Consider the following 21,022-nt stretch of genomic DNA (forward strand, 5'->3'; position numbering starts at 1 on the left):
AGCCCAGGCTTGCCACGCTGCCTCCCACACATACCACTCCACGCTGCCCCCCACATATGCCACTCCACGCTGCTTCCCACATATACCACTCCACGCTGCCTCCCACATATACCACTCCACGCTGCCTCCCACATATACCACTCCACGCTGCCTCCCACATATGCCACTCCACGCTGCCCCCCACATATACCACTCCACGCTGCCTCCCACATATACCATTCCACGCTGCCTCCCACATATACCACTCCACGCTGCCTCCCACATATGCCACGCCACGCTGCTCCCCACATATACCACTCCATGCTGCCTCCCACACATACCACTCCACGCTGCCCCCCACATATGCCACTCCCCGCTGCCTCCCACATATACCACTCCACGCTGCCTCCCACATATTCCACTCCCCGCTGCCTCCCACATATGCCACTCCACGCTGCCTCCCACATATGCCACTCCACGCTGCTTCCCACATATACCACTCCACGCTGCCTCCCACATATTCCACTCCCCGCTGCCTCCCACATATGCCACTCCACGCTGCCTCCCACATATGCCACTCCACGCTGCCTCCCACATATACCACTCCACGCTGCCTCCCACATCTGCCACTCCACGCTGCCTCCCACATCTGCCACTCCACCCCCACATATGCCACTGTGCCTGATACGCCTTATACCCCCTGATACACCACTCCATCCTCCCCAGACATGCCACACTACCTCCCAGACATGCCACGCTGCCCTCCCCACATATGCCACTCCAGTCTACCCCCAGATATGCCACTGTGGCCCCAGATATGCCTTATACACCACTCCGTCCTCCCCAGACATGCCACACTGCCCTCCCCACATATGCCTTATTTAATGTATATGCCTTATACCCCCAGATATGTCACTCCATCCTCCCCTGATATGCCTTATACCCCCCAGATATCTCATAGTCCCCTCATAGAGTCACAGACCTGTTCGCAGCACACTGACACCATACTTTTTTAAATAAGTACTGGGTTAATCTTCACTGCCCCCAGGATTTAGATTCCCCTTAGTCTGCCCCCCTTTATCTCTAACTGCACCTTAAGTTAACTTTATTAAATTAATCAAATTAACCCTCAGTCCTCATCATTAAATTAACCCTTAACACCACATTAACCATAACTACCCCTAAATTAACTCTAAATACCCCATCAAAACAACTACCCTAAATTAACCCTAAACACCCCATTAACCATAACTGCCCCTAAATTAACCCTAAACACCCCATTAACCATAACTGCCCCTAAATTAACCCTAAACACCCCATTAACCATAACTGCCCCTAAACACCCCATTAACCACAGCATCCCCTAAATTAACCCTAAAGACCCTGTCAACCACAACAGCCCCTAAATTAACCCTAAACATACCATTAACCACAACTGCCTCAAATTAACCCCAAACACCCCATTAACCACAGCTGCTCCTAAATTAACCCTAAACACCCCATTAACCATAGCTGCCCCTAAACACCCCATTAACCATAACTGCCCCTAAATTAACCCTAAACACCCCATTAACCATAACTGCCCCTAAATTAACCCCCACCTAATTTTATACTTAGTTAGATGAGTGTCACAGCCATGTGGTTCTGGCCTTCTGGGAGAAGGAAGGGGCGGGGCCAGTTGTCACAGTGATTACAGGGAGGGGCTGGTAAGTAGGAGCTGCTGCTGTGAGTCAGACTAAACGGATTATATAATGAGGGATATTTTTCAGAGCGTTTGCTCTGAAAAGACCCTCATTTTATAATCGATAATAATCGATTCAACTAATCGATAATGAAATTCGTTGGCAACGAATTTCATTATCGATTATTATCGATTTTATCGATTAGTTGTTGCAGCCCTAATATATATATATAATATATATTGTCACCAACCTGGATCAGCGGCAGCTGGTAGGAGAGGGAGACCGCCCTCTGCCAGCCTGCAGCCACAGCAGCTTCCACGGAGGAGGGAGACCGCCCTCTACCAGCCTGCAGCCACAGCAGCCTCCACGGAGGAGAGGAAGACCTCCCTCTGACAGCCAGCAGCCTCCACGGAGGAGAGGGAGACCTCCCTCTGTCAGACAGTAGCCACAGCAGCCTCCAATGAGGAGAGGGAGACCTCCCTCTGTCAGACAGCAGCCACAGCAGCCTCCAATGAGGAGAGGGAGACCCCCTTCTGCTAGCTACCAGCCACAGCAACCTCCACGGAGGAGAGGAAGACCTCCATCTACCTTCGCACGCCCTCTGGTGGTTAGACCCAGAATCGCAGGCACCTATACTTATAGGCTACGTTCTAGTCACACTCAAGATGGTAGCCGGATTCCACCAAACAGGAAGTGACATCAGCATGTTCAAATTTTGGTGCCAATTGCTCCAAGTCTATTGTTTGAACCTTTTTTCTCCAAAAATTCTCTGCTCTGATGGATATCAAACAATTGTAAACACAGGGTTATACAAAAAAAAAGTACACAGGTTTTTCAGCCATGGCTATTTGTTTCACAGGGTTACAAATATTTGAAAACACATAAGCCAAATTCCCTTGGTCATTCATCACAAGTGGTAAAACAAAGGAATCAAAATAATTCAACCCTTATTACAAATCAAGTTTATAGTAAAAATTTACAGACTTTCAGTTGTTTGCAAAAACAAATTCAACGTAAACTCAAAATTAGAAAACACCCGGAATAGAATCCTTACAACAGCACAAATATGCAAAATGGATGTTGTCTCAAGCACACCTGATGCAACTAATCACGGGCTTCATTGGTTGCACTAGAGCCCTGCACGGGACTGCTTTTTAATCCCGCTCCCGCTGATTTTTTGACCAATCCCTCCCGCTCCCGCAATGTGGGTGTTCTGCTCCCGCCACATCTGTGGCCAATCCTGCCTGCTCCCGCCACATTTGTGGCCAATTAAACCCACCTCCTTACCTGAACTGCAGATTTCCCGCGCAGTCCCGCAAGGCTGCCCTCGAGTTGCTCCCTCACAGCATCTCTTCTCTTGCTCCGCCCAGGAACAAGGCGGAGTCACGGGAAGTGATGTCACATCACGTGACTCCGTTTTTGTTCCTGGGCGGAGCAAGGGAGGAGACACTGTAAGAGAGCAGCGAGAAGGGGCAGCCTTGCAGGACTGCGCAGGATTACCGGGACCCGCAGGTACAGTGCCTGACCGGCAGCAAGACCGCCCACAACTTTCTTGATGGGTCCCGCCTCCCAATGCAGTCCTCTAGGTTGTACCAGGTATGCATGAGCTGGAATACATGAAATACCTGAACCACCTAGTAGGGGTTTGTTGAGTATCATGTTGGACTGCATGCTAGAAATATAGCTAAAGAAGGTACAGCATACAAAAAAGGTAGCAAAGGCACTAAATGTATCTAGATACACTGTTGGAAGCATAGTTTGCAAGTTCAAAGTTAAAGTAACATTTGTTACACTACCAGGGCGAAGCTGAAAAACTTTCAATGGGGGCAACTAGATTTCTGTAAAGGCAGGTTGAGAAAAACCCTCGAGCGACAGCAAAAGACCTGCAGCAACAGACCTGATGAGAACAGGTCAGTAAGGCACATGCTAAATGCAGACAATTTCCATGCGAGAACTCCAATACACCGCTGCTGACCCAAAAGGACAAGAAAATCCGACTCCAATATGCTCAAAAATCCTATAAATAAGCCGCAGAAGTTTTGGGATTCTCTTCTGTGAAACAATGAAAAAAAACTTTTCAGCCCGATGGAGGAAGAACAATGAAGCATATGCTGAAAAGAATATTCTGCCTTCAGTTAAGCATGGTGGTGGTGGGTCAGTGATGCTCTGGGGCTGCTTTGCATCCTCTGGCACTGGAAACCTGCTGCGTGTGTAAGACGAGATGAATTCATTGAAGTATGTGTCTGGGTACGTTAGTGAGTGTGACTGTGTTTAAGTATGCTCGTGTGTGTATGGGTCTGTTAGTGTGGGTGTCTGGTTATGCTAGTTTGGGTGTCTGTGCCTGTTACCGTGTTTGCTAGCGTGAGCGTGAGGTAATGTGCCTGGTTATGTTGTCAGTGTCGGGGTATGTGTTAGCACAAGTGTTTGTGTGTTTGGGTATGTGTAAGGAACTGGGTCCATGCTGATGACTGAAAGGACCCAGCGCACCCAAAGAGTCATGGCGCGGTAGCGGAGATGGACAGGGCCTGATGCAGGGTGACCGCACTCACCTGGGTGTTGAATATCTAGGGTTGTGCAGCCAAACACCAGCGCCCTGATATAGCAGCGGATGCAGTCCAGAACAAAGTGAAATCCTGCAGGCACCCTGGAACAGGCATGAGACATCACACAAGACTCATGTGTGGGATGCTGCAGGCTGGGAGTATGGAAGCTAAGCAGAGAAATATAGCAGAAACATAACAAGCAAGGGACAGGGAGACCAGGCACGAAACAAAACCAGACAAGATATACATGTTACAGAGCACAACAAAGGACAGGGAACAAGGCAAGGAACACAGGGGAAGGAGTGAGGAGCCGGAATCCCCGGACGCTTCTCCTTTAAGCAAGGATAGGCCATATAAACTAGGACATAGGGAGAGGAGAGAGGAACCAGAATCCTCAGATGATACAAGGAAGAAGGGCAAAGGCACATAAGAGACAGACAAACATGAATACAGGAACTAGCCTAGAACTATGTGATAACAATTGGAGATTCCGTCACATCATATGGCCATAGTATGCTTAGCCCACCACTACGCCAAAGTACTCCAATGACGGTGGGTCCTAACGCTAAGCCCTGCTGACAGTGGTACGAAACAAACTAAACATGTAATCCAAACACATAGCACTGAGACATACCTTTAGACTGCAGACTGAGACAAACAGAACACACAGGTGGGGCACACCTTATAAAGGAAACAGAGCGGAAGCAGAAGCAAGGAATGGAAGATCAGAACAGAGCAAAAGGAAATCCAGGAATGGATTGAAGCAGAAACAGGGAAACTGAAGCAAGAGTGAGATATGCAGCTCCGCAGCATGGATAGGATCATGACAGTATGTTAGCGTGTTTTTGCTTAGTGAATATGTTAATATTTGTAACTCTGTTAGTGTGTGTAAGTGCCTGGCTGTGTGTTAGTGTGTGTGTGTCTTCGTGTTGAGTGTCTGGTTGTATTGATGTGTCTGCATGAGCGTGTTGGTGGGAGTCTCCGCATGAGCATGTTGGTGTGGGTGTCTGATATGCCTGTGAGTAATAAAAAAAAAAAAAATAATAATAATAACCCCCCCCACACACACACTTTTTAGAGTTTTTAAACACTTACAAATGGCATCGTTATTTGCAAAATGCTTAGCTTTACAGTATGTCATTGGTTTTTGGCCTTTTTGTAATGGTGATTCTGTTATAAAACACATGGCTAATTAATACATATTTAACCAAGGAAAACTTTTAAGGATTGTCCTCCACATTTTTGCAGTATGTTGGTTCAGCAATTATTCTCCTTCCCTGTGAATAGTATACCCCTGTAAACTATATATTGTTTGTTCAAGGAGAGATAGAGCTTTCTTTTGATACCATAGTTAGATGAATAGCTTAAAATGTAGGATGAGAAATTTATTAAAAACTAGCGAAAATTTGAAAAAAAATATCTTTTTTATATACCGTATTTGTTCGATTATAAGACGAGCTAATGCTCTGAAAAATACCCCTCGTCTTATAATCGAGGTCGTCTTCTAATCAGACCTCATTCTGCTGGGGCCTTACTGCTTACCGGGCTTTGGTCACGAGCAGCGTCGCTGCTACTAGCAGCAGAAGAACAGGAAGCTAGCACAGTCCTCGCATAACTCTGCCTCCCCCCTCCTTCCTCTGGGGGCGGGGCCAGAGAAGTTGCTCACACAGCCGGACCCCTGCAGAAGTCTGCGAGTGGGAGATCTGCAGTTCAAGTAAGGGGGTGGGGGAGGGTTTTTGAGTAAGTATGTGTGATTAATGGAATGAATGAGAATTTAAATGTTTGTGAATGAGTGTGTGTGTGTGTGATAGCATGGATGTGTAAGGGGGGTGGTGGTGGTAGCATGGCATAGGGATGCTGTAATCACACTACTATCATCCCCAGGTTCCAGCATGTACTGGCTGCCTTGGCTTGATAGGAGTGTGATTGCTGTTAGCAGTTATATATATATATCTATATATATATATCTATATATACCTCCAGAAATGCATTTTAACCCCGTTTGTTAAAAGAGTGGCATATAGGGGTATTAGGCATATCATGGGGCAGAGGGGCATATAGGGGGTTAAAATGCATATCATGGGGCACAGTGGCATATAGGAGGGTATAAGACATTTCTGGAGGCAGAGTGGCATATAGAGGGTTAAAAGGCACATTATGGGGCAGAGTGGCAAATAGGGGGGTATAAGGCATTTCTGGGGGCAGAGTGGCAAATAGGGGGGCAGATGTGCATAACTGGGGGGGGCAGAGTGGCAAATAAAAGGAAATAAAAAATATATATTTCTCTCAATCATAGCTTTTATTAAATATGAAAATTAGTTTACATGAATTAATATTTACTAGTAAAACTTTTTTCCTATAGGGTAATCTTATATTCAGGCTTTTTGTTTTTTCCTAAATTAATATTTTGATTTTGGGGGGTCGTCTTATAATCGAGCAAATACGGTATTTTCCCTTTGAATACTCACAAAATTAGGTAAAGTGATGAGAAATCCCCTCCAGGTTTATCAATTCAGGTGTTCTGATTTCATAAATACTTAATTTATATAGATTTTCCATACCTTCCCAGCACTTATAGGGAACATACTATAAGGTGTATGTTATTGACATAATTTTTATGCTTATGGCTTAACGGGTTTGGGGGTTGTGAACGGGGGCAGGAGTGTTATACTTTTTAGATGTTGTGTTAGGGCAATGGGATGTAAATTTTCATTTTCCATGACTTCACATTTTCCAAACAGACCATGTATTTAAAAAAGAAAAAGACCATATAATATTTAAACTACACCTTAATATTGCATAGTTTATTCAAACAATTCCTAAAATTATTACTGGTCTGAACTGTTAGTAGTAGCTTTGTGTTCCGGCTACTTAACTCTGTCATACTCATTCACACTACATTTACTCATCTTACTTATTTACGAGAGAGGGAATTAGTCAGGGTATAGACAAAACGTAACCACATTTAAATATGTTCTTCTTTTATCACATCCAGGGCTAGTATTTAAAATTCTTGTTACTAGTGGGGTAACTCAGGAATCTGTACTTGGGCCCATTGTCTTTAATATTTTTATTAACGATATTGCAGATGGTCTTGATGGTAAGGTATGTGTCCCGGATCTGCCTAGTCCGACCGACTACCTCTGCTGACTTGTGCTCTCTTAGCCTGGGACAACACACTCTTTGCCCGTTTTCCCAGTCACTAGCCGAGACTCAATGTAGGGTATAACATTAAGAACGCTTTATTGTATACAGGCGCAGGTGTATATATATCCACATAATCACATCACCACACAGAATGAGAAATCTGAGTAACATAACCGCCCCCTTTAGCTGGGGGATTCTGGTCTCCGAGGAACAATAGGGGAGAAAAAAGGATTAGCCTCAAACAGTCCCCCATCTCTGATATCTTCCACTGATCGTCAGCCCTGACTGGGCACCCTGTGGAGATAATCCTGGTTCACAGAGGGAATAGTGGGGCAGGATGCATGAGGGCAGCTTCTGGGTCGAGGCAATGCGAAAAAGGGGTATAACATAGAAACTAAGTGCCAGGCAAAGGGGCGGTTGTGCCGTATAATATCCACAGCGGTGTGCCTGAAAGGACGAGTCCGTCACAGTATGTCTTTTTGCTGACGACCCCAAAACTTGCAACAGGGTTGATGGTCCTGAAGGGATAAGCCAAATGGCAAATGATTTAGGTAAAGTGTAAAAATGGCCAGAGCTGTGGCAACTGGCATTTAATGTGGATTACTGCAAAGTCATGCATCTAGGGCTGGGGTCCTCAAACTACGGAGCGCATTTACCCGGCCCGCCGGGTGTTTTTGCCTCAGGACATCCATGTGTTCCGAAAGATGCTTTTGGAACACAAGGATGCCTCTGTGAAGTCCCTGCGGCACGCGTTTACTTTAAAAACGCGGGGACCGCCGGGAGCAGGCGCACGCAGCGACGTCACTGACGTCCCATGCGTGCACCCATGGCAACCGAGCGCGGAGAAGAAGAGAAGAAGCAAGGACGCGCGCTGGAGGTAAGTGTTTACCAGCGGAGCGTCCCTTCGGTGTTCTGACCACCGATCCTCCGGTCCTGCTATGGCCGGAGCGGTGGTCGGAACACTGAAATGGGGCAGTACACAGGCATACAGCCTCCAGCCATAGTGTATGGCTGGAGGCTGTATGCCTGTGGGGGAACATACTGCCAGCCCCTATAGTCCGGCCCTCCAACGGTCTGAGGGACCGTGAACTGGCCCCCTGTTTAAAAAGTTTGAGGACCCCTGATCTAGGGCACAAAAATTCAAGGGCAGAGTATAGAATATTTGATACTGTCCCAACTTCAATGTGTGAGGAAAGGGATTTAGAGGTGATTATTTCAGAGGAATTAAAGGTAGGTAGACAATGCAATAGAGCAGCAGGAAATGCTAGATTGTATGCTTGTTTGTATAGGGAGAGGTGTTAGCAGTAGAAAGAGGGAAGTGCTTATGCCATTGTACAGAGCACTGATGAGGCCTCACTTGGAGTACTGTGTACAGTACTGGAGACCAGAAGTATATAGATATGTTGGAGAAAGTTCAGAGAAGGGCTAATAAAATGGATCACCGATTACAGGATAAAATTTACCAGGAAAGGTCAAATTATCTTAACATATATAGCCTAGAAGAATGACATGACAGAGGGGATATAATAGCAACATTTAAATACTTAAAGGGAATCAACACGATAAAGGAAGATCGTTTATTTAACCCCTTAACGTCCATTGACGGGTTAGACACGTCACACAAAAACAGCCAGGTAACGACCAATGACAGTCATGGCATTAAACAAGCTTAGAAAGGGATCTATGATCACTTTCTTCACTTAAACAGTGTTGCTGTAATGCCTCGATGCCGAAGCATTCAGCAACACTGAGATCGGCATCATAGGCCATGTCTGGTCCCTCCCAGGGCAAAATCTGCCATACACTGTATGGAGGTGGACGCCCATTTTAAAAGAGTTTAGAAGTGCGATCAACGATCACCTCGTTAACTTCAATGGTGTAGCTGAAATGCCTCTATAGCGATGCATTCAGCAACACCGAACACACACCCCAGGATGGCCACTGCGAGAGATTTTGCAATTCGCAAGATGGTGGTGCCTCTTCAGATGCTCTTGAGAACTCTGGCTCCAGTTGCAGGTTGAATACAGGTGCTGCATTCAATCATGCAAGTCAATGGAGCCCAGTTTTCTAATCACAATGTGATTAGTAAAATATAAATGATAAAAAAGTGGTAAAATTTAAAAATAAATGTGATGTCACCATCAGGGGAACCATCCAGTTCCAGCAAAATGTTAAAAAACCCTCCAAAAATAATTATTATTATGAGCAAGTGCTAAAATTAGCCCACTTCCCAAATTTGGCCTTTTAGCCCACAAACACTAGACAAACCCACACATTGTATCGCTATAATCAAAAGATTTTGCGGAACACATGTTGTTATTTGACAGTGACATATATTACAAGCTGTACAATGACTACCACGCATTTTGACAAAGGCTGTGTCATGTTACAACTGGATTGGAAACACAGGAGTCAGGTAGGATCCAAGGGTATGCTAAATTCAACAAGCCAAGGTCAGGATTCCGGAAGACAGGATAAACGGGTAAACACGCCAAGGTCAGGATGCCAGAGAACAACGTAGTCGTGGAACAAGCCGAGGTCAAACACGAAGGACAAATATATAAATGCACTCTGAGGACTAGCACAAGGCATAGATGACCATCAGAAGGCAATGATTCTTCAGATTGAAGGGTTTATATATGAACCTGAAGTGCAGATTTCGGATTTGCTGGCAAAACAGTACAAATGCCACTTCTGGTACCAGGATTGGTGTAATCTCCCATCATATAGGCCTGCAGTTTGCGAGCGCCGAAGCAGGTTGCCGCGCAGAAGGAGGTCTCCCTCTCCTGTGCGGCTCTTCAGAGAACTGCTGCAGAGGTCGTGCGGTGGAGGGGGGTCTCCCTCTCCCCCGTGGCGGTGGTCGTACGGTAGAGGGGCGTGTCCCTCTCTATCGTGGTGGCTGCTGCGGCGGTGGTTGTACGGTGGAGAGACTTCTCCCTCTCCTCCATGGTGGCTGCTGCTGTGGTAGTTGTCGTGCGGCGGAGGGAGGTCTTCCTCTCCTCCGTGGCGGCTGCTGCTGTGAGGCGGCAGGTAAGTAACAGGCCGGTGGTAAAATTAGTGTATGGAAAGGGTTAAAATACCACCATTTGAAATACCCTGGGGTGTCTAGTTTTCAAAAAGATATGGTTTGATGGGGTAAATTGAATTAGTCGGCTTCAAAGATGGCCCAATTAATTTAGGATATGGGGCGGTAGGACCAGATGTCAAGGTTCCATTTAAAAATACACACACTTCCTAAATGTGGCATTTTACCTCCCAAGCAACCCGACAAACCCATACATATGGGGTATCACTGTACTCGGGAAATGTTGCTGAACACATATTGGGGTTCAATACTTGAAGTGCAATTTTTGTGAGTAAAAAAAACCAAACAAAATAAATTACTACCATGAAGTTTGACAAAGAGTGGTAGTAGTATTAATTACAAATATTTTGGGGTGTCTAATTTTCAAAAATATATGGTTTGATTTGTACATTGCATTGGCTGGCTTTAAATATGCCCTAAATAGCACATGGAAAAAAAAATTGGTTTTGAAATAGCAAAATGCTACTTGTACTTATTGCTAAATAACTTGCAGAAAAAAGCACAAAAAAAACATTGGGTATTTATGAACTCAGAACAAATAGTAGAATCTATTTAGCAGGGTTTTTCATTAGCTTTTTTAATGAGTAAATAAAAGTGAGAAAAGGTGTTTTTTTCTATTTTTCAGCATATTTTATTATTATTTTATAGAAAATTGATATGATCAAAAATGGTACCTGAAGAAAGCCTTTGTCCCAAAAGATACACAAAATACTACCACAACAAGAGGACATAGTCATAAGCTAGAGGGGCAAAGGTTTAAAAGTAACATCATGATATATTACGTTACTGAAAGGGTAGTGGATGCATGCAATAGCCTTTCAACAGAAGTGGTAGATGTTAATACAGTGAAGACATTTAAGCAAGCATGGGATAGGCAAAAGGCTAAGTTAGATTTAGGATACCGCCAGGGACTAAGGAAAGTATTCAGAGGTTGGGCAGACTGGATGGGCCCAGGGGCGTACCTAGAGTATTTGGCACCCGGAGCAGATCCTGTATGTGGCACCACACACACACAAAAACGAATGTCGGACGGAATATTTATTTCACAACTTTTTATCTGTAGGTCAACTGGAAAAAATTAGAAATCTGGAAAAATAAATTAATTCAGAAATGAAGTTTAAATAAATAAAATTTTCTGAACAGATACAGTGTAATTCCCACTACTATACACTGACCCACAGGGGAGGGCTGGCAGCCTAAGGCCTGGGGGGCAAGTCTAGTCAAGTGGCCCATTACGCCACCAAAGCGGCTGCGAGCGACTTTGAAAGTGGCCGTCGTGCGGCAGTCACTCCACCGGCGCCTAATGAAATTAAAGCGGCTGGCGTGCACATACCGCGCCGCCCAATAGCCGTGCCTCAGCTCTTTATCCCACCCCTTTTAAGACGTGGAACGAAGAGCTGAGGAATAGCCACGCATGACGCAAGGGCGTACCTAGAGTATTTGGCACCTGTGGCAGATCCTGTATGTGGCACCCCCACCCACACACACACACACACACACACTTTAAAACTGCATAGTTTCTATGGTTAGGCAAACATTGACAAGGGTACAGCAAAATTGTTATCATAATATACTGAGGCACACATTGACGGTGGTACAGCATAACTGCTATCATTATATACTTAGGGATTACGCTGTACCACCGTCAACGTGTGCCTATACTTTGGGCCAGACACTGACAATACTGCAGTACAACCCCTATCACTATATACTAAGCCAAACATTGATGTGGTGTAGGCCTAACACTTCAGTGACTGGCTTAGTACATAGTAGGAATGCACCGAAATGAAAATTCTGCATTCATTTGGCCAAAAACGAAAAAAAAACAACTTTTAATACTTATTAAAAGTAACACACCAAAATTAGACAAAAAAAAATCAATAACAATATTAATATATATACACATATATATATATATATATATATAATTAACAGCAATCACAATCCTATCATGCCCAGGTTCTAGCATGTACTGGCTGACTTAGCATGATAGGTGTGTGATTGCTGTTTGCAATCATATATATCTATTAATACTGTTATTGAATTTTTCTGTCCAATTTTGGTATGTAATTTACTTTTAATAAAAGTGTTGTTAACACACCACAGTTGGACAAAAAAAATAAATTGATAACAGCAATCACACTCCTATCATGCCTAGACAGCCTCCCTATGCCATGCTATCCCCCCACACTTCCATGCAATCTCAAACCCTCATTCACAAACATTCATCATAAACTATAGCATAACACCCATCACTCTCACACACTTATTAATATTTTCCTTACTCTGGCGCTGTCACTTTTCCTCCTCCTCTTCATTCTTTCTCTTCTTCTTCCTCTTCTGGCTTCAGTGTTGTGCGCCGGGATTTGACATCAAGTCCCGACGCACAGCCACAGTTGTCGCGTGCATCGTTTTTGGAGGCGTGCCGGCACCCCTCAGTGAGTGGCACTCCAGGCGGACCGTCCCCCGCCAGGTACTCTAGCAGCATGGCGTTTAGTCCCGGTGGCAGCCACTTAGTTTTTAACTTTGCGGCTGCCATGAATGTTCGTCTGCCGGCGGCCTGGGGGGCAATTGCCCCCCGGCCCAGCACGCCCCTGCTGACCCAGACATTGACGGCAGTGCAGCATAACCCCTATTATTATACACTAAGCCAGACATTGATGGTAGGTCTCTGCTCCAAACTAGCCTGCCTGAGCCACTGCTGCCCATTTAGCAGCCTGCCTGTGCCACCGCTGCCCCTGAAGCAGCCTGCCTGTGCCACCGCTGCCCCTGAAGCAGCCTGCCTGTGTCACAGCTGCCCCTGAAATAGTGTGCCTGTGCCACTGCTGTCCCTGAATTAGTGTGCCTGTGCCACTGCTGCCCCTGAAGCAGCCTGCCTGTGCCACCTCAGCCCCTGAAGCAGCCTGCCTGTGCCACCTCTACCCCTGATGCAACCTCCCTGTGCCACCTCTGCTCCTAAGCAACCTCCCTGTGCTACCTCTGCCCCTAAGCAACCTCCCTGTGCAACCTCTGCTGTTGAAACAGCCTGTCTGTGCCAACCCTGTCACTTTAGCAGCCTGAATGTGTGCCACCTCTGCCCCAAATCAGCCTGCCTGTGCCACCTCTGCCCCCTAATCAGACTGCCTGCACCACCTCTGCCTCCCCAATCAGCCTTGCCTGTGCCATTTCTGCCCATAAACACTTACTACTAACTTCATTCAATCACCCACTAACATTCACTCACTCACCCATTTACTCTGCCGCACCCACTTACCTGTCTTGATAATTTTCCTGGTTCGGGGGCCGGCCGTGCAGACATCTATGCGGCCCACCTAACTCGGGCCCACGGCATACTGCTGTGGTGCCCGTGCACTGTATGAGTAAACTCTAATCCCTCTCACGTTCCTGCTCCCCTGCGCGGGAAAATAGTTTCCTTGACGAGTGGTACCCGGGCCGCACCGCCCCCCTTTAGGTATGTTACTGGATGGGCTGAATGCTTCTTATCTGCCATCACTTTCTATGTTTCTAAGACTTGCTGGTATGACAATACTCAATTGTTATATGTAGTCTCTCCTTGCATTATTTCATGTTTTAGTCTTTCTGCTTAAGAAAGAAAATGTAACCTTGTACATACCAGACCTTGGGTATGTGATTTTTCCCACAGGTGTGCGAATCCACACTTGATGTCTGATCACACAAAAAGTGTTTTGGGGAATAATTTGGAGCCTCAATAAAAAAATTTTTTGGTTCTAATGCCGTGGATCTCTCCTTCAATTCAACAAAGTGTGTAAAAAATTTTATCAGAAGTTTCCCATAACAAACATACTGAATTCTATTTTTTTTGTGATTACAAGTTATTGACTTTAACATTTTAATCAATGTATCTTGTGAAAAGTGTACATATAAGATTTCTTTGTTAAATTTGTTTCCATATTTTACTTATTTTCAGTACTTGCTTTCTTATGGGACCTGTGAAACAACTAAAAAGGATGTTTGAACCAACAAGACTGATTGCAACAATACTTATGCTGGTCAGTTTATTTTTTTCTACTAATTATAATTGTAGTTAATTTGCATGTATCCATGATAGGTGAAAAAACCTGTATGAACGAGTATGCGTGATTGAGGGAATGAATGAGTATCTGCGAATGAGTATATGAATTAGTGAATTAATGTTTATGTGTGTGATAGCATGGATGTGTAAGTGGGGGGGATGGCACAGGGAGGCTGTAAGTGATGTGCAAACCCCATATGCTTCTGCATGATAGAGGTGTGATTGCTATATTACATATATATGATTGCTAACTGCAATCACACCCCTATCATGCCCATGCATACCCAGATTACAGCATGTACTGGTTGCCTGGGCATGATAGGAGTGTGATTGCAGTTAGCAATTATATATATATATATATATAAATAAATATTGTATAAAATATTTCATATACATGGTGTCATTCAATCACACTGACTACTATCATGCCCAGACAGCCATCACATGCTGGAATCACTCAGATTCCAGCATGTACTGGCTGCCTGGGCATTATATGAGTTTATTTGCAGGTATCTTTTTTTATTTTTTAAATATATTTTCATATACATGGTGTCTTGACATGCTGGAACCTGGGTATCGCTTACAGCGTGATTGTAACAGTTGTTAGCAATCACACTCCTATCATGCCCAGGCATCCAATACATGCTGGATCCTGGGGATCATAGGAGTGTGATCCTATCCCAAAAGCCATCCAGAACTTCCAATAAAGGTTTAAGCCCAGATTCCAGCATTTACTGGCAGCCTCGGCATAATAGGAATGTGATCCTAAGCTTTTGCTGCTATGTCTTATGGGATAAGTCTTTTTTTTGTTTTGTTTTATACCTTAATCCTTGGTCTTGTCTTTAATTCGGGAAAGCCATACGCCTTTTACATACATTTCCTTCATTGTAGTAGCCATTACCACTTGTGCTACGAGACCCCAACATGTTTTGGGAAACATTATTGGCACCACTGAATATTCAACTCATGTACAATACCCTTGAAAACGTGTGTAGCGAAAGCTTTTGTCTATATAATGCTATGTGTTTGATACAGAACAGCACTGGATAAAACTAGTAAAAATAGTAAAAATGAAAACTTTTGAATGACATAAACATTGGTACCTTCTTGAAGAATGTCTAGAATGTCTAGACTAAATAAACTAGAATGTCATTGCTCTGAAACTGTGCTGGGACCTGAATTAACTAAGCATTGATGGCTTTAATGCATTAGTATTAGAAATGATATTACCGTATTTGCTCGATTATAAGACGACCCCCCAAAATCTGAATATTAATTTATGAAAATAGAAAAAGCCTGAATATAAGACGACCCTATAGGAAAAACGTTTTACCAGTAAATGTTAATTCATGGTGAACAATTTTTATTAATAAAAGCTATGATAGAGAAAAATATTTTGTTTTTATTTCCTTTTTAAAACCTGCCCACCCCCCCAGTTATGCACATCTGCCCGCTGGCTTGCCACTCTGCCCCAGAAATGCCTTATACCCCCTATATGCCACTGTGCCCCATGATATGCCTTTTAACCCTCTAAATGCCACTGTGTCCCATGATATGCCTTTTGACCCCCTATGTGGCACTCTGCCTCCAGAATTGCCGTATACCCCTATATGCCACTGTGGCATTTAGGGGGTTAAAAGGTATATTATGGGGCAGAGTGGCATATAGGGAGGTATAAGGCATTTCAGGAGGCAGAGTGGCGTATAGAGGGTTAAAAGGCATTTCTTGAGGCAGAGTGGCATTAAGGGGGTTAAAAGGCATTTCACAGAGCACTCTGCCTCCAGAAATGCCTTATGCCCCCCATTTAACACTCCCCCCCCTCCCTCCTCCAAATTTACCGGAGCTTCTGAGTCTCCGGTGCATAGTCCGGCAGCGTGTAGAGCTCTACGCGATTCGCGTAGACCTCTATGCGATTCGCGTAGACATCTACGCGATTCGCGTAGACAAATTCCACTGCAGCTGGGAGGAGGTGCGGTTATCAGCGGGGGTTGTCTGCGAATATCACGCAGACCTTCCCCGGCTGTCAGAGATCACAGGGAACTCTGATCTCTGACAGCCAGGGAAGGTCTGCGCGATGGACGCAGACAACCCCCGCTGCTAACCGCACGTCCTCCCGACTGCAGCGGAAGTTGTGTACGCGAATCGCGTAGAGCTCTACACGCTGCCCGGACTCAGAAGTACCGGTAAGTGTGTGTGTGTGGGGGGGGCAGACAGGAGAATCCAGGTCCCCTGCATCGCTGAGGGGGATCTGGATCTTAGTTTCATAGTCAGACCTAGTTGAGGTCTGATTATAAGACGAACCCGATTATAAGACGAGGGGTATTTTTCAGAGCATTTGCTCTGGAAAAAACCTCGTCTTATAATCGAACAAATACGGTATTTCCAAACATAAGAATTCTTAGGCCATCTCCGAAGACGCCAATTTCAACAGTTTGCAATGTTATCAAGAGGTGTGCTGCTCATGAAACTGTCAAGAACCTCCAGGGCTGTGGTGGTTAGATGAAAATTTGATCAGGTAAGTCTTCTTTAAAGGTTGATGTGAACTATGGAAAGAAAATACCATATAAAACACTCATTACAACGTATTATGGGAATAATGAAATCATAGTTACTACGGCATTTTATAGCAAAATGTGCTACCCAGCATCAGAAAATTAGGTATGAGTCAAAGCTCATGGGTCCTCCAGCAATGGACAATGGTCAGGGTCCATCCAGGCTGCGGAGCTGCATATCTCTGCCTTGCCTCAGTTCCCAGGTTTTGCTGGAATTCGTTCCTGGATTTCCATATGCACATTAAAATATTCTGATAATGCAAAGTAGTAAAATTTTATTATATATTTTATATGATGTACAAGGTGCCAATGACGTTGATCCATAACTGTGTATATGTGCAGCCTGATATGTTAGGTAATGTTGCTGAGAAAGGTTAGATTGTTTATCCCCTTAATGACAAGACCGTTTCTTACTTGTAGTACACTTTGGGACAATGGCTCTTTGTTTCTAATTTTCTTCTTTCTCATTTTGTGCACCCACACACATTATATATTGTTTTTCAAAAATTATGGTGATTTTTTGTTTTCTCTCTCTTTTTAAAAAAAAAAAAATCTTTTACTCATCTGCAAAAACAAATGAAAAAACCTGCTAAATAGATTCTACTATTTGTCCTGAGTTTAGAAACCCCCAGTGTTTTTATGTTTTTTTGCTTTTTTCTGCACGTTATGGGGCAATAAGTAGCAGTAGCGTTTTGCTATTTCAAAACCATTTTTCCCCCAAAGCTAGTCATTCTGCGCCATGTGCTATTTTGGGTATCTTTGAAGCTGGCCAATTAAATTTACCCCATCAAACCATATATTTTTGAAAACTAGACACCCCAAGGTATTTCAAATGCTGGTATTGTAACCCTTTCCATGCACTAATTCTCCCAACAGCCTTTGTCAAACTTTATGGCAGTAAACATTTTTTGTATTTTTTTTACACACGTTGTACTCCAGGTATAAATTCTCCGCTCCTGGTATATGTCACTGCCAAACAACACCCCAGTATGTGTTCCGCAACATCTCCTGAGCGCAGTGATTACCCACATGCATGGGTTTTTTAGGTTGTTCAGGGACTAAAAGGCCCTTTTTGAGAGGTGTGCATTTTTCAAATTGGAATTTTGATATTAAATTCTGCCCACATATCCTATTTCGGGTATCTTTGAAGCCGGCCAATACAGTTTACCCAATCAAACCATATATTTTTGAAAACTGGACACCCCAAGGTATTTCAAATGCTGGTATTTTAACCCTTTACATGCCCTATTTTTACTACCAGCCTTTGTCAAAGTTTATGGTAGTAAAACTTTCTTGAAATTTTTTCATGCACGTTTTACTTCAGGTATAAATTTACAGCTCCTGGTATATGTCCGTGTCAAACAACACCCCAATATGTGTTCTGTAACATCTCCTGAGCCCAGTGATACCCCACATGCATGGGTTTGTTGGGAGGTAAAAGACCACCTTTGTGAGGTGTGTATTTTTTTGCCATTTAGACATCAGGTCACTCTGTGCCCACGTCCCATATTTGGGACATCTTTGAAGCCGGCCAATTCAATTTACCCCATCAAATCAGACATTTTGTAAAACTAGGCACCCTATGGGCATTTATAATGCCAATAGTTTAACTCTTTCCATGCGGGAATTTTTGTGAAGCAATAGAATTATATATATATATATATAAACTAATGATAGTTAAAAAGTGCATATATATATATATATATATATATATGCACTTTTTTGGTGACAGTGGGGAAAAAGTTTTACATGTTTTTAAAAAAATGAAACTTTAAAATGTGTTGTTTTTTTTTTACTAAGACACTGATTAGTGAACTGGGCTCCCTTGACCTTGCATGGTTGAATGCAGTACCTGTATTCAACCTGCAGGAGGAGCTCGAGAGTTCTTAGGAGGGTCTGGATAGACCCTTTGTGAACCCATTGATTTTTCAGTTAGTGACGCCATCTTGTGAGTTACGGCAACGTCATTTACATGATGGCACTTGTGGTTGCTCTTCGGAGCAATCACAAGGCTATCAGAGTCGGGGGTTTTTCCTCGATTTTTCCTCGCATTTGCGTGGATGCTGCAAAGCCGCCGATGGCGGCGAAAACGCCTTCAGCTGTACATGTACGGGCTTTGTCGTTATTGCATTGCACTGCAAACCCGTACATGTACAGGCTTTGTCGTTAAGGGGTTAAGATAAGTCTTTTCTTATTATTTGCTATTTTTATTATTTACTGTATAACGTATTTCCCCATGTATAGTAGAATACAGAATAGTGGAATTGCAAGCCAAGTCAAATGCAGGAGACGGACAGGAACGTCAATACAAGCCAGGGTCAAAGCCAAAATCACAGGAGTTTATTAAAGCTCAGCCAAAAAAAGGCAGTACAACAGGCACTGATCTAGCATAACTGCCAGGTTTATATAGTCATTTAGATTGAATACCCCGACCCATGATGAAAAGGAGGCTTGGAACGCATAAGAGACATGTCCTTTAAGAGGCTGTTCGCATCCTGGAGGAATATTGGCCACTTGGGGGGGGGGGGGGGCCCGCGCACACTTGACAGAGCCAGAAGCCATGCGGTCAGCATCGTGGGATCCTGGCGGCAGCTGCTGGTGTCGAGGGCCTTCGGAGGGACGGCGGTTCGGGCGGAAGGAAGGTAAGTACCCCGTAGTTACAGTTATTACTTGTGTTGTCTTACTACTACCATGGAAGCAAAAACAGTGAATATTTTTTTTAACTTTTATTCAATGAGAATGCCTAGAAGATGATTGGCAGCCATTCAACCATATGGAGAACATTTTAGCCAATTGATCAAACACTAATGGGCAGCTGCGTCAGAGACCCATAGCTGGCCATCTGAGCCCATTTTGCAGTTATACATCTACTCTGTATTTGGTACTCTAAGGGTTAATTTTAAAACAAATATACAGCTGATAGCTTTTATTGATTTGTCTGTCATAAATAAAGTAGATCTAAATAAAGCTTGTCTAGATAAGTTATTATAAGCAGGGATTTTACAATATGTGTTTTTCATTACAGATTTGTCTGGTTTGTACACTTTGTGCTGTGTTCTGGGTAAGTGTCAAATGTAGGGCTGCAACTAACGATTATTTTAATAATCGATTAGTTGGCCGATTATTTTTTCGATTAATCGATTAATCGGATAAAAAAACAATATGCAAATTTTTTGTTTATTTAAAATAATTTAATGAACTGGATGTTAAAAAACAACTTAAAATTTACATTAACATTCTTATTTTGTTATGATGTAATAAAAAAACAATATTTTCAAAGTACAAAAACCCAAACACAATATTTATGAAACAAAATAACCCCAAACATTCTGAAAAGAGGTGGACTATTACTGTTCAAGAAACTTTGCACCCAGCACTTTGCACCCGGCACTTTGCACCCAGCCCTGGCACTTTGCACCCAGCACTTTGCCCCACCCCTGGCACTTTGCACCCGGCACTTTGTCCCAGCCCTGGCACTTTGCACCCAGAACTTTGCACCCAGCACTTTGCACTCAGCCCTGGCACTTTGCACCCAGAACTTTGCACCCAGCCCTGGCACTTTGCACCCAGCACTCTGCACCCGGCACTTTGCACCCAGCCCTGGCACTTTGCACCCAGCACTTTGCACCCAGCCCTGGCACTTTGCACCCAGAACTTTGCACCCAGCCCTGGCACTTTGCACCCAGCCCTGGCACTTTGCACCCAGCCCTGGCACTTTGCACCCGGCACTTTGCACCCAGCCCTGGCACTTTGCACCCAGCACTTTGCACCCAGCCCTGGCACTTTGCACCCAGAACTTTGCACTCAGCCCTGGCACTTTGCACCCAGCCCTGGCACTTTGCACCCAGCCCTGGCACTTTGCACTGTGCCCCTGCACCCAGTCTCCAACTCTGCCCTGCACCCAGCCCTGCCCCCACATTCTGCCCTGCCCCCACACTCACACCCTGCACCCACTCTGCTCTGCACCCACACTCACACTCTGCCCTGCACCCAGTCTCCAA

General features: G+C 44.3%; 1 protein-coding gene across 1 annotated transcript in view; it reads left to right on the top strand.

The window, feature by feature from the left end:
• The window catches only part of LOC149282082 (vesicle transport protein SFT2A-like), an 84,634-nt gene that overhangs the window by 34,890 nt on the left and 28,722 nt on the right, over positions 1-21,022 (top strand). Inside the window, exons 4-5 of the mRNA XM_089498621.1 lie at positions 14,365-14,446; positions 20,047-20,082. Of these exons, the coding sequence (XP_089354747.1) occupies positions 14,365-14,446; positions 20,047-20,082 (118 nt within the window). The remainder of the gene's footprint in view (positions 1-14,364; positions 14,447-20,046; positions 20,083-21,022) is intronic.

Source organism: Sceloporus occidentalis, unplaced genomic scaffold, assembly GCF_023333645.1.
Source record: "Sceloporus occidentalis isolate IW3139 unplaced genomic scaffold, rSceOcc1.0.p SCAF_123, whole genome shotgun sequence".
In the NCBI taxonomy this organism is placed as follows: Eukaryota; Metazoa; Chordata; class Lepidosauria; order Squamata; family Phrynosomatidae; genus Sceloporus; species Sceloporus occidentalis.